At 48.4% G+C, this 13,629-nt stretch overlaps 2 protein-coding genes across 3 annotated transcripts in view; one reads left to right on the forward strand and one right to left on the reverse strand.

Moving 5' to 3' along the window:
* Positions 1–13,629, reverse strand: part of LOC141201484 (gastrula zinc finger protein XlCGF66.1-like) — a 306,294-nt gene that overhangs the window by 238,282 nt on the left and 54,383 nt on the right. The window lies entirely within an intron of this gene.
* The window catches only part of LOC141201473 (uncharacterized), a 323,215-nt gene continuing 319,517 nt past the window's right edge, over positions 9,932–13,629 (forward strand). The window contains exon 1 of one of the 2 annotated variants that reach the window (XM_073663471.1): positions 9,932–10,002. In XM_073663471.1, the coding sequence (XP_073519572.1) occupies positions 9,949–10,002 (54 nt within the window). In that variant the 5' untranslated portion in view covers positions 9,932–9,948. The remainder of the gene's footprint in view (positions 10,003–13,629) is intronic. The other variant, XM_073663472.1, reaches the window with a different exon arrangement.

A 13,629-nucleotide genomic window follows, 5' to 3' on the forward strand; every position in this document is an offset into this window, starting at 1 on the left:
CCAGGCTCCTTGTATCTTCTGGCCCTACCACCTGCACCAGTGACCCTATTCCCTCACATCTTCTTCAGTCCCTTTCTCCAGCTGTCACCACTCACCTACCTAAAATATTCAACCTCTCCCTCTCATCTGGTATTTTTCCCCTCCTCTTTTAAACACGCCAGCATACATCTATTACTTAAAAAACTATCCCTTGACCAGAACTGCGCTGCTAACTACAGACCTGTTTCCAATCTTCCCTTTATCTCTAAACTCCTGGAATGCCTGGTCCACTCCCGTCTAATCCGCTATCTCTCAGATAACTCTCTTCTTGACCCTTACCAATCTGGTTTCCGCTCTTTAGACTCTACTGAAACTGCACTCCCTAAAGTGTCTAATGATCTACTAACAGCTAAATCTAATGGCCACTACTCCCTGCTGATTCTCCTGGATCTCTTTGCAGCATTCAACACTGTGGATCGCCAGCTCCTGCTCACTATGCTCCTCACTATTGGCCTCAACGACACTGTTCTCTCCTGGTTCTCCTACCTCTCTGACCGCTCCTTCACTGTATCTTTTGCCGGCTCCTCCTCCTCTCTCCTTCCCCTTACTGTCGGTGTTCCTCAAGGATCAGTCCTAGGCCCCCTTCTTTTCTCCTTATACACTGCTCCTATTGGACAAATAATCAGCAGATTTGATTTTCAGTACCATCTCTATGCTGATGACACCCAATTATAAACCTCTGCTCCAGATATCACCCCTGCATTATTACAAAAGACCAGTGATTGTCTTTCCGCTGTCTCTAACAGTATGTCCTCCCTCTATCTAAAACTGAATCTGCCAAAAACTGAACTACTTGTATTTCCTCCCTCCACTAACCTACCTGTGCCCTTTATTGCTATTTCCGTTTGTGGCTCTACCTTTACTCCCAGCAACATGCCCGCTGTCTTGGGGTCATGTTTGATTCAGATTTTTCCTTCGTTCCTCACATCAAATCACTCGTTCGTTCATGTCATCTACACCTCAAAAACATCTCTAGACTCATAACTTTTCTTACCTTTGACTCGGCAAAAACTCTTACTGTAGCTCTTATTCATTCTCGCCTGGACTACTGCAACTTTTTTACTAATCGGTCTCCCTCTTTCTAAACTTTCCCATCTCCAATCCGTCCTTAATGCAACAGCCAGGATCATATTCCTCTCCAACCGCTACACCGATGCCTGTTCCCTATGCCCATCCAATACAGAGTTCAATATAAACTTATCACGCTTACTCACAAAGCGCTCCATGCTTCAGCACCGCCCTACATCTCCTCCCTCATCGCAGTCACCACCCTACCCATGCCCTCTGTTCTGCCAATGACTTTAAACTAAAATCCTCTGAACTTCCCACTCTCGTCTCCAAGATTTCTCATGTGTTGCGCCAATTCTTTGGAATGCACTACTCAGGACAATTCGATTAATTCCCAATACCCACAGTTTTAAGCGTGCCCTAAAAACCCATTTCTTTAGACTGGCCTATCGCCTTAACATACTTATCTAACTGTCCTAGTTTAGCCCATATTAAAATTTTCTTCAAATTCATACCATTCATGCACATAATAGTCTGTAATGTACACGTACTGACTGGCGAACAGTTCATGTAGTGTTATGTACATACCCTATTTAGTATATTATGGCTATATTATATAACATATGTACATGATACCTTTTGTGCCCCCCCTATGTCCTCATAGACTGTAAGCTTGCGAGCAGGGCCCTCACTCCTTTTGATATGAGTTATGCTTATTTTGTAACGTCTGTATTGTCTGTATAAGTCCCCCTAAAATTGTAAAGTGCTGCAGAATATGTTGGCGCTATAAAAATAAAAATTATTATCATTATGGCAGTTATCACCAGCTGTAAACATTGCTACATACCCACATACCCAGACATCGGTTTTGCCTCATTCCTGAGGAATCTTAGCCCAGTCTTTATGGTTAACTCCCTTTGGTTCATTAATATTCTTGTGTTCTCGAGAGTGGTTGAAAAAGTTGTGAAGAGACCATTGCTTAGTGGAAACAAGGAAAAGAATACAAAAGAATTGCAAAGATATTGAACTTGTAAAGACTGCTTCCAGCTGTAACTCTAAAAACATTCAAAGTCCCAGGAACACTGACTACATTACCTGGACTTGAAGGAAACATGACCCATCTCCAAGAAGTACACCTTCACTGACCAGAGTTGTCAGCTCTAATAGTGTCAAAATCATGTCAATAAGTCACAGGAATTTTGGGATTCTGTCCTGTCGAGCGATGAAACAAAACAGAACATTTTCAGGCCTATGGATAAAAGTATTATTGAAAGAGGATGAATGAAGCAAATGCTAAAAAGAACACCCTGCCTACGGTGAAGCATGGTGGTGGCTGGGGTGCACTTCCAAAGATTTTACAGTACCAACCTTCAAAAATGATGGACACCTAGTAAATGTTTTGGAGTCATTCCCATTAAACCATCAGGAACTGTATGTGGAATGACTCTTTTGGTTGCACTTCATAAATAGCTGTCTTTATGTGGAAGTCAAAGCAGAATTTTGCCAACTTCCTTCTCAGATTCACAGATTTTCCATTCCAAATTAATTTGATTCAGGTTTCCTCCCCAAGTCTCTCATCCAATGGTACTAGATTTCACCTCTGCAAAGCATCAGTAATGAAAGTTACAATCTTAGCTATGACTACTTTCTGCTCTCTTGTATATGTTCTTGCCTCCTCTTGACGTACCATCCTACTCAACTGAATGAGATAACCATTACTATGAGAGAGAGTTCCACTGAGCAGCTGATTCACTTAACCATAATCAACATCTTCAATGGATATCGTGCTTTTCGCAAGGATTTTGTGAAGGAACAGATTCTTATATTAATTGTGTGATGTGTTTGAATTATATAAGACTTTGTGCTAAGAAGAATTTCTGCTGCGACATACAGATATCCAAGATGGCGGTTGAGAGCTTCATATAACTTTAAGAACAAGAATGACTTTGCTTAAAGTGAACTTGAGATGATGATGGCCACCTGCCAAGAGTATTATGTTAAAGTAGATAAGTAATAGATGTAATGTTGCATAACTGGGTATAACCAATTAAGTAAGACTACTGGATTAATTAGACAATTGAGTGTCTTTGTAGAGGGGCCCCAGTTCTGGAAACCCCCTTGGAAAACCTATAAAAATATACTCTTGACCCTCCCAGAGTGAGGGACTCTTGCTGAGCATCACCGGGTTGTGGTCTCCTTTATTCCCTCCCATCACAACGCCTGGGCGCAATGGCACCCCCTGCTGTTGGCAGATTGCCATAACAGATTTTATGAACAAGTTTATTCGACCTGTACAGGCATTCGCACAATTTCTCCCTCTACATTTCCGCCCTCTGTCAGTCACTGCAATGGAGCTGAGCTGCAGTGGCCGCAAAGAATAGTAGCCGAGCTTAAGTAGCTGGTGTTATATAGATTGTTAGAATAAAGACTCCGGTCCATCAAGGTCAACCTTCCTCCACCAGTTATACGTTCTCTATCGCTAGATTATTTAAAACCCACAATGCCATTTGTTGTGATAAAAACATCCAGCCATTTTTTAAAAACTGTTCTAGTGTCTGCCATTACTACCTCTTGTGGTCGGCATTCCACAGTCTGACTGCTCTAACTGTAAAGAACCCTTTCCTATTTAGCTGCCGGAATCTCCTCTCCTCCAAACGTAATGAGTGCCCCTGGTTCTTGGAAGGAATAAGTCATGTGCAAGTTGTAGCGCCTGCGTCTCTGCCTCCTGCCCCTCTCCTGTGGCAGAGACGCCGACCCCCTTACTGCCACAGCCCCCGCTAAGAGTGTTCCACTCCTCCGTCCTCCTTACACACTGACACTGCCCGGGGTACACGCACAACTAACAGATCCCCGAGTACTGTGCTTGGGGGGGCACGCGCACTTCCTGCCTCTTAAGGGGCCGCACGCCATGCTGAATGTCCCTGGCCAATGGTTGGATTACACTAAAAAGACAACATCTGCAAGGAGTTTGTGTGGGTTTCCTCCTGGTTCTCCGGTTTCCTCACATACTCCAAAAGACATAATCATAGGGAATGTAGATTGTGAGCCCCAATGGGGACAGTGCCCATAATGTCTGTAAAACGCTGTGGAATTAATGGCGCTATGTAAGTGAGTAAAATAAATTAAATAAACTACTTAAGGCACCTCCTCCAACATGGAGGTGCCTGTGCAACGTTGTAAATTTGTTTGCTAAACACTCTTGTTAGTTCTCAGGTCCCAGTGCATGTATCTCCATTTACCTGCCTGTCCGTCAGCCTGTCTACCAACCGTGCCCGCCTGCCAGTCTACCAGCCGTGCCCGCCTGTTCCTGCCTCCTGTCCCTTGGGGGTCAGTTGCAATCTTCCCGAGGTCAGACCCGGATTAGCACCTGGTCCACCTTCCTCGCCCCTCCTTGGGTCATGGAGTAGTCAAGCCGCTGTACATCCGAAGTTGAATTTCGTGAGGTCCCTAGTTATTTTCCCGAGTCTCTCCTTGCACCACGGCACAGTGGCTCCACCACCCATCCCATTACACAAGTCCTTTGTATTGATCTCACATGTATTTATACATATAAGTGAGATCTCCTCTGAGGCTTTGTTTTTCTAAGCTAAAAAAGCCCAACTTTTCCAACCTCTCAACATATGAGAAGTCTCCGTCCCTTGTAATAATCTAGCTGCTGCCTCTGAACTGACTCTAACTTCCGAATAACTGTTTTAAAATGTGAAGCCCAAAACTGGATCCCACATTCTAGATGTGGCCTCACAAGTAATTTGTAGTGACTACTACAGATTAAATGCAGCTATACTGGACACAACTCTCCATATTGACCACAGTTCTTTTGACACAGAGGTAACTTGAACATTCTTCAGTCTTGTAGACATAGTGCAGGTTTGAGTCCTCTATCAGAGTCATTTCAGGAGATCCACTAAAGCTTATCTGAAGGTTTTATTATGGAAGGTATATGGTTCAAGAAAACAAACTGGGGCTCTTATTGTTTTAACCCCTTCTTGTGATGTGTATTACCAGATAAAGACAGTTTGGCAAAGTACAATGCTCAAAAAAAATAAAGGGAACACTTAAACAACACAATGTAACTCCCAAGTCAATCACACTTCTGTGAAATCTACCTGTCCAGTTATGAAGCAACACTGATTGTGAATCAATTTCTCCTGCTGTTGTGCAAATGTAACAGACAACTGGTATAAATGATAGGCAATTAGCAAGATACCCCTATAAAGAAGTGGTTCAGCAAGTGGTGACCACAGACTATTTCTCTGTTCTCAGCCTTTTGGGCTGTTGTTTTGGTCACTTTTTCATTTTGCCGTTGCTCTCACCCCTAGAGGTACAGTAGCATGAGGCGGTGTCTACAGTACAACCCACAGAAGTTGCTCAGGTAGTGCAGTTCATCCAGGATGGCACATCAGTGCGAGCTGTGGCATGTGTCTGCACAAACGGTTAGAAACCGACTCCATGAGAGTGGTATGAGGGCCCGAAGTCCACAGATGGGGGTGGTGCTCACAGCCCAACACCGTGCATGACGCTTGACATTTGCCACAGAACACCAGGATTGGCAAAGTCGCCACTGGCGCCCTGTGCTCTTCACAGATGAAAGCAGGTCCACACTGAGCACATGTGACAGACGTGACAGAGTCTGGAGACGCCGTGGAGAGCGATCTGCTGCCTGCAACATCAGCATGACCGGTTTGTCAGTGGGTCAGTAATGGTGTGGGGTGGCATTTCTTTGGAGGGCCGCACAGCCCTCTATGTGCTCGCCAGACTGCGATTAGGTACCGAGATGAGATCCTCAGACCCCTTGTGAGACCATATGCTGGTGCGGTTGGCCCTGGGTTCCTCCTAATGCAGGACAATGCCAGACCTCATATGGCTGGAGTGTGTCAGCAGTTCCTGCAAGATGAAGGCATTGAAGCTATGGACTGGTCCGCCCGTTCCCCAGACCTGAATCCGATGTGCACATCTGGGACATCATGTCTCGCTCCATCCACCAATGTCACCTTGCACCAGACTGTCCAGGAGTTGGCGGATGCTTTAGTCCAGGTCTGGGAGGAGATCCCACAGGAGACCATCCGCAACCTCATCAGGAGCATGCCCAGGCGTTGTAGGGAGGTCAAACAGGCACATGGAGGCCACACACAATACTGAGACTCATTTTGACTTGTTTTAAGGATATTACATCAAAGTTGGATCAGCCTGTAGTGTGTTTTTCCACTTTAATTTTGGGGGTGACTCAAAATCCAGGCCTCCATTGGTTAATAAATTTGATTTCCATTGATGATTTTTGTGTGATTTTGTTGTCATAACATTCAACTTTGTACAGAACAAAGTATTCAATGAGAGTATTTCATTCATTCATATCTAGGATGAGATGTTTGAGTGTTCCCTTTATTTTTTTGAGCAGTGTATATAATCCTGAGAACATTGCTGTAAGGCAGGGATATCAAGCTCCAACACACAGAGGGTCAAAATGAAAAACTTGGACTAAGTCACGGGTCAACCAGTATACAGTATGATGGGCCCCACCTAGTTCTCCATACAAATAATAGCCCCACATGGGGGTGGCGGTTCTGGTATTGCGGGCCAAATATAACAACCCTGCGGGCCAGATTTGGCCCTCAAGCCAGAGTTAGACATGTATTCTGTACGGCATATAATATTCACGAAGTATGGACGGTACGATACAAGCTCATACAACAATGGCAGATGTGGTTGGGCTTTTCAGCTTTACAAAACATGTCTACGGGATAACATTTCTGCTTGTGGAGAGTGACAAGCCAAGCCTGGCATGTCAGAGTGAGGAGACTTATAAGCCATGCATGCTCTTCTGGGAAATTGTGGAGCTAGAGCTCTAGTCCTCTTCCTCTCTGAAGAGGCGGCTTTACAAAAGTAATTGATAAGTAACATCAGAACTTTCCTGGCACAGTCAAAAGTGTTTAATCCACGAAAATGTGTAAAATGACCAGACCGTGCTCCTAAAGTTAACTTACACCCAGCTCACTTCAAGAGGTTGCACTAAATTGCGAAGGAGCCATCATCAAAATGATTGGGGCGACTATAGACTACCGTAAGTGTGTTGTGCATCATTTGATGATACAGGGGCAAGTAAACAGAAGAGCCGACCAGAAGCGCACTAATGCTTAAGAAACAAGCATTCCTTACATTTATTAAAGCTGTCAAACAGTCGCAAATCATGCACACGGGAGTGATTCAAACATATCACCGAGTACGCTGAAAATACTCGGTTATTCGCCCGAGCATACTCGCCGAAAGGGTTAACCGAACATACTCGCTCATCACTAGTCAGCACACTATGGCCCCCTCCAGGGCTCAACACCCTTATCCACCTATCTTTCCAACACAAGGTTTGGCACATAGAGAGGTAGGACATATAGTTGTTAGGGACCATTCATATTAAAGGTCACCTTGACGTGGTTGGAGGCTTTGTACTTGTTGATCAAAAAACGCTAACGAAGCACCTAATGTTTACAGCAATATTGGAGTTCATGTAATCAGTAGTCGCAGTGCGCTGACACATCGAGTATTAGTATGTTAGTATATTGGCCACATAGAGGATTAATTAAATACTAAAGGTGTGCGAGTCCTATTTTTTTTGTATTATCCATTGTACAATATTCCACAGCTACGACTCTCTCATTTTATTCAACAGAAGCCGCCAATGTGATCAACTTGTTTCATCATTTATACCTTATTCAGGACATTCTGCAACAACTGGGCGTCGCCTTACTGGAAAGGGGCGTGGTCTAGAGCGAGGCACCGCGCATTGAAAAATGCTGCAAAACGGAAGCACACATTCCTGGCACAGAGGAAGCGCCACCTAGTGGTTTGTGTAAACTTAGTCTAAACACGTGCACATAGATCAAACAGCATGAACCTGCGATAAATCTGCCCCATCGTCTCCACAGCCTCAATGAAGAGCTCAGCATGGATGAAATAAAGGAGGCGCAGTGTCAGTCCTAGGCCTCGTTCACACCTCTGCTTTTCACGTTCATGTTCTATCCATGTTTTTGACAGACAGAATATAAACACACGCGGCTCCGCTCCGTACGCCTCGTACACACTCAGCTCCGCACGCCTCGTACACACGCGGCTCCGCTCCGCACGCCTCGTACACGCCCGGCTCCGCTCCGTACGCCTCGTACACGCCCGGCTCCGCTCCGTACGCCTCGTACACGCCCGGCTCCGCTCCGTACGCCTCGTACACGCCCGGCTCCGCTCCGTACGCCTCGTACACGCCCGGCTCCGCTCCGTACGCCTCGTACACGCCCGGCTCCGCTCCGTACGCCTCGTACACGCCCGGCTCCGCTCCGTACGCCTCGTACACGCGCGGCTCCGCTCCGTACGCCTCGTACACGCGCGGCTCCGCTCCGTACGCCTCGTACACGCGCGGCTCCGCTCCGTACGCCTCGTACACGCGCGGCTCCGCTCCGTACGCCTCGTACATGCGCGGCTCCGCTCCGTACACCTCGTATACACAAGGCTCCGCTCCGTAGATCTCGTATACACAAGGCTCCGCAGACCTTGTATACACAAGGCTCCGCTCCGTACACCTCGTACACACAAGGCTCCGCTCCGTACACCTTGTACACACAAGGCTCCGCTCCGTACACCTCGTACACACAAGGCTCTGCTCCGTACACCTCGTACACACAAGGCTCCGCTCCGTACACCTCGTACACACAAGGCTCCGCTCCGTACACCTCGTACACGCGCGGCTCCGCACGCCTCGTACACGTGCGGCTCCGCTCTGTACACCTCGTACATGCGCGGCTCCGCTCCGTACACCTCGTACACATGCGGCTCCGCTCCGTACACCTCGTATACACAAGGCTCCGCTCCGTACACCTCGTACACACGAGCCTCCGCTCCGTACACCTCGTACACATGCGGCTCCGCTCCGTACACCTCGTATACACAAGGCTCCGCTCCGTACACCTCGTATACACAAGGCTCCGCTCTGTACACCTTGTACACACAAGGCTCCGCTCCGTACACCTCGTACACATGCGGCTCCGCTCCGTACACATGAGGCTCTGCTCCGTACACCTCGTACACACGCGGCTCTGCTCCGTACACCTCGTACACACGCGGCTCTGCTCCGTACACCTCGTACACGCGGCTCCGCTCCGTACACCTCGTACACACGCGGCTCCGCTCTGTACACCTCGTACACACGCGGCTCCGCTCTGTACACCTCGTACACACGCGGCTCCGCTCCGTACACCTCGTACACACGCGGCTCCGCTCCGTACACCTCGTACACACGCGGCTCCGCTCTGTACACCTCGTACACACGCGGCTCCGCTCTGTACACCTCGTACACACAAGGCTCCGCTCCGTACACCTCGTACACACGCGACTCCGCTAAGTACACCTCGTACACGCGCGGCTCTGCTCCGTACACCTCGTACACGCGCGGCTCTGCTCCGTACACCTCGTACACGCGCGGCTCTGCTCCGTACACCTCGTACACGCGCGGCTCTGCTCCGTACACCTCGTACACGCGCGGCTCCGCTCCGTACACACCCGGCTCTGCTCCGTACACCTCGTACACACCCGGCTCTGCTCCGTACACCTCGTACACACGCGGCTCTGCTCCGTACACCTCGTACACGCGCGGCTCTGCTCCGTACACCTCGTACACACCCGGCTCTGCTCCGTACACCTCGTACACACCCGGCTCCGCTCCGTACACCTCGTACACACGCGGCTCTGCTACATCCACACTGTAAACCCCTCCTGACCCCACACATAAACTTCAGCTCATCCAGCACCATGACAACCAGCACAGCAGAGTCCTGCATCCACTGAGGCCCCTGATCATGTGACCCCTGACTCCTCCCCTCCTGTGACCTCATCACAGCTCCTGTGCGCACAGAGCAGCCATATATGTGGTGGCGGCTCTGCAGGTGGAGGTATGTGGTGGCGGCTCTGCAGGTGGAGGTCGGTGCTGTCTCCATTAAATCTTTCTATCTGTATCTTCTGTTGGTCCGAGAACAAGCCGACATCTCCTCTCAACGGCCCGAGAGCTGGAAGCTCCAACCTCCATAGGTTCCGCCTCAGGTAAGCGGATGGACTCTGGAGGAATGACCGAAACCCTCTGTTGCTTACGACATCTTTCCCGAATTATTGGATGCATACGAATGGCCTGGGTCATGGCCTCCCCCAAGGAGCAAGGTGGAGTATGCAGAGCCAGAGCGTCCTTAAGTGTATCAGAAAGACCTCTGTAGAACTGGCACCTGAGAGCAGCATCATTACACAGAGGACCATTGCCAGAACTTGAAATTATAGTACTCAGCAGTGCAGCCCCCATGTGTCAGGTTCATGATCTCTGCCTCTCCGACCTGGACCCTACCAGGGTCATCATAATTATCCTTAAGGTGTCAACAAAACATTGTTCTGTTGCTTGTGAGGACAAGGAAATGCCCAAATCTGGGCCCCCCCCCCCACAGCAGGGACATAATTATTTCTACCCGCTGACTCATTCCCTGAAGACTGGGGTCGTAACTTAATAAACAATCTGCAGCTCTGCCTGAAGACCCTAAACTGCTTTCTCCCCCGAAAATGTATCCAGAACTGCCACCATTGGTTCGGGAGAGATCAAGTGCACATCAGAGGGTACAGAAGTCATAACTACAAGGTTACGGGTCCGGGTGGTGGAACCTCTGTGCTGCGGGAGGGACCAGAGGGGCATAACTAAGTGCCTACTCGGACCGACCCAGGTCACACGGTGGCTCAGTCGAGTCCGTGACCCTGGGAGGAACCGGGCAGGAGGACCAGGTGCCACTCTGGGACTGACCTTGTGTGAGAGCAGGTGACTCCCACGGGTCAGATGACAGGAGCTGACCAGTACAGCGGATGAGCACGGCAGGAAGGCTGACGGGTGGTCCGGGTGGATAAGCAGGCTGGTACGGCAGATAGCCAGGCAGGTGCTCCAGGTAGGCAAGCAGGCGGGCACGTCAGATAATAGGCAGGTGCTCCGGGAAGACAGACTGGCGGGCACGGCAGGTTACAGGCAGGTGCTCCAGGTAGGGTGGCTAGCGGGCACAGCAGGTTACAGGCAGGTGCTCCAGGTAAGCAGGCTGGCGGACACAACAGGTAACAGACAGGAACTCCAGGTAAGCAGGCTGGCGGGTATGACTGTAGACAGACAGGAGGACAGAACTGTTAGACAGGCTGGCGGGCTGGACTGATAGACAGACTGGCAGGCAGGACAGAAAAGCAGCGGGACCTGAGGGCTACAGCAAGTGTTAGCACACGGAACAACAACCTTGCACAGGCACCTCCATTTTGGAGTAGATGCCTTATATAGGAGAAGTCCTCCGGCCATTGGCCGGGGACTCTATGACTGCGCGCGTGGCCCCTTTAAGAGGGAGGGAGCGCGCGCGGGCCCTAAGCACAGTGCCCGGGGAGCTGCGCGCGGTGCGCACCACAGCAGCAAGGGAGCAGAAAGATGCCGGACCTGAACCGCGGCGGTGAGGGGAACGGCGTCTCTGCCCGGCAGAGACGCCGATGCTACATACAGTCACTAGCGAAGAGCTTTGAGAAGCACCCATTGTACTAGTAAACTGACCTTGTAGTTGGGACTGTAAAGATTCTAGCTTCTGGTGCACCCTAGCCAGATCCTGGACCATCTGGTTCAGATTCTCCACTTGATCAGAAAGTACAAGCTGGATCCATTGGTGGCAAGGAAAAAAAAATGAAACTGAAATCGTACTATAACAGACAATCCATGAGGCAGGATAGTCAAACATTTCGGGGTCAGATGACAAGTGAGCATGTAATAAGAATGAGGGAAAAGATAAAAGCAAAGTCAGGTAAGGGTCCGAAGTCAAAATACCAGGAGAATAGTGGATCAGAGCAAAGGGGTTGAGCAAACAGATGGTCAGAACTAGGTCCAAATTTAGGCAGCAATAGATCAATGAACAGCGCACAGAAATTCAGGCAAAAAGCACCACTGAGCGAGTGCTACGATTGGCAGAGTTCTGAGCTGGGCTAAGTAGCAAGGAATTAATTAGCCACATGGAACACCTGCAAAAAGCCCAGCACCTCCTAGTCTCCTGATTGGATGACTGAGCTGTCAAAGTACCGACAGCTCAGGACACCCCTGCACCCGATTGAATGACTGAGCTGTCTATCAACAAACTGACATCTCCGCATGCCCATGCCCTTGACCTTCTGAAGGGAGGAATCATGACACCTAACATTTAATTTTCCATGATGGTAAGGCTATGTGCCCACATTGCGGAAATGAAGCATATTTTTTACGCTTCTCCCTGGCGGGAAAATCGCATGCGGATATTACATGCGGTTTTCCCGCCAGGTAGAAGCGTTTGTCAAGCGTTTGTGAGGCGTCTTTGCATGCATTTCCGCATGCGGGTTATCAAGCACTTCTCCAAGTGATTCAAGCATCACTTGGAAAGTGCTTGACAACTTGTTCACACTATATAAATCCATGCAACCAGCATGGATTTATATAGTGTGACCAGTAATAGTTAAAAAAAGAATAAGAATGGTAAAAAATAAAAAAATAAAGTTTATACTCACCTACCGATGCATTCTCTGCCCCGTCCGGAGTCTTGAGCGGCTCACGCTGTTGTGTGCAGGACCTGCGGTGACGTCATTGAGTCATGTGGTGGGTCACATGACTCAATGACGTGGCAGGTCCTTCACACACCTCGCGACGGCGGGAAAACACCGGGAAGACATCAGAAGATAAGTATAAACTTTATTTTATTCTTTTTTTTACAGGTACAATGGTACCCAGGTCTGAATGAGAGTCTCCTCTCCTCCAGACTTGGGTACCATCCGCATGCGGAAACGCAAAATTAATGAACATGCTGCGGATTTTTGACCGCAGCATATACGCTGCGGAAAAATCCGCAGCATGGGCATTGACATTGCGGAATGCCATTGGGGACCATGGGGTGCAGATATACATGCGTTTTACATGCGTTTACTCTGCGGAAATTCAGCAGCATATACGCTTGTAATACGCAACGTGGGCACGCAGCCTTAAGATGTGAACTTTTTTGAAGCTCGGCTTATAGGTGAACCCTCAACAGGTGGGACTATATCTTTTGACATTCCAACGTAAATATTACTAGCTCTGCAGTGGAGTATTTATGATGAATTGTATCTGATCACTCCTCCTAGGGCCAGGACTGAAATCCTCTAGTCTATTAGTCTCGGGAAATGGAGAGTTTATTCCTCCTGGTCATCCGTGTTTTAGTAAGCGAGATCATATTCCAATTACAAATATTCCTAGTCACTCTAAGCTGGTATTTTTCAAAAACACTCAAATCATTAAAAGACGTTTGTCTAAAATTGTCTAATAATCTTTTAATAAAAAATTAAGACTGTGTTCACGTTGAGATTTTTGGAAAAAAAAACATTTTCCTGAAACATTTTTCTCAGACCTTTTTATTTGACAATGTCTAGTTTGGAGCCAATCCTGATTTCTAGCCAATTTGCATGGACATCTGAATGAGCCCTCATGTAAATAATTGGTGCTATGAATGGGCCTTGAGTATGAGAGGTGCACCCCAAGATTCAGTGATGGGTCCACTA

Source organism: Phyllobates terribilis, unplaced genomic scaffold (assembly GCF_046119375.1).
Source record: "Phyllobates terribilis strain yellow unplaced genomic scaffold, ASM4611937v1 Scaffold_116__1_contigs__length_5312468, whole genome shotgun sequence".
Classification (NCBI taxonomy): domain Eukaryota; kingdom Metazoa; phylum Chordata; class Amphibia; order Anura; family Dendrobatidae; genus Phyllobates; species Phyllobates terribilis.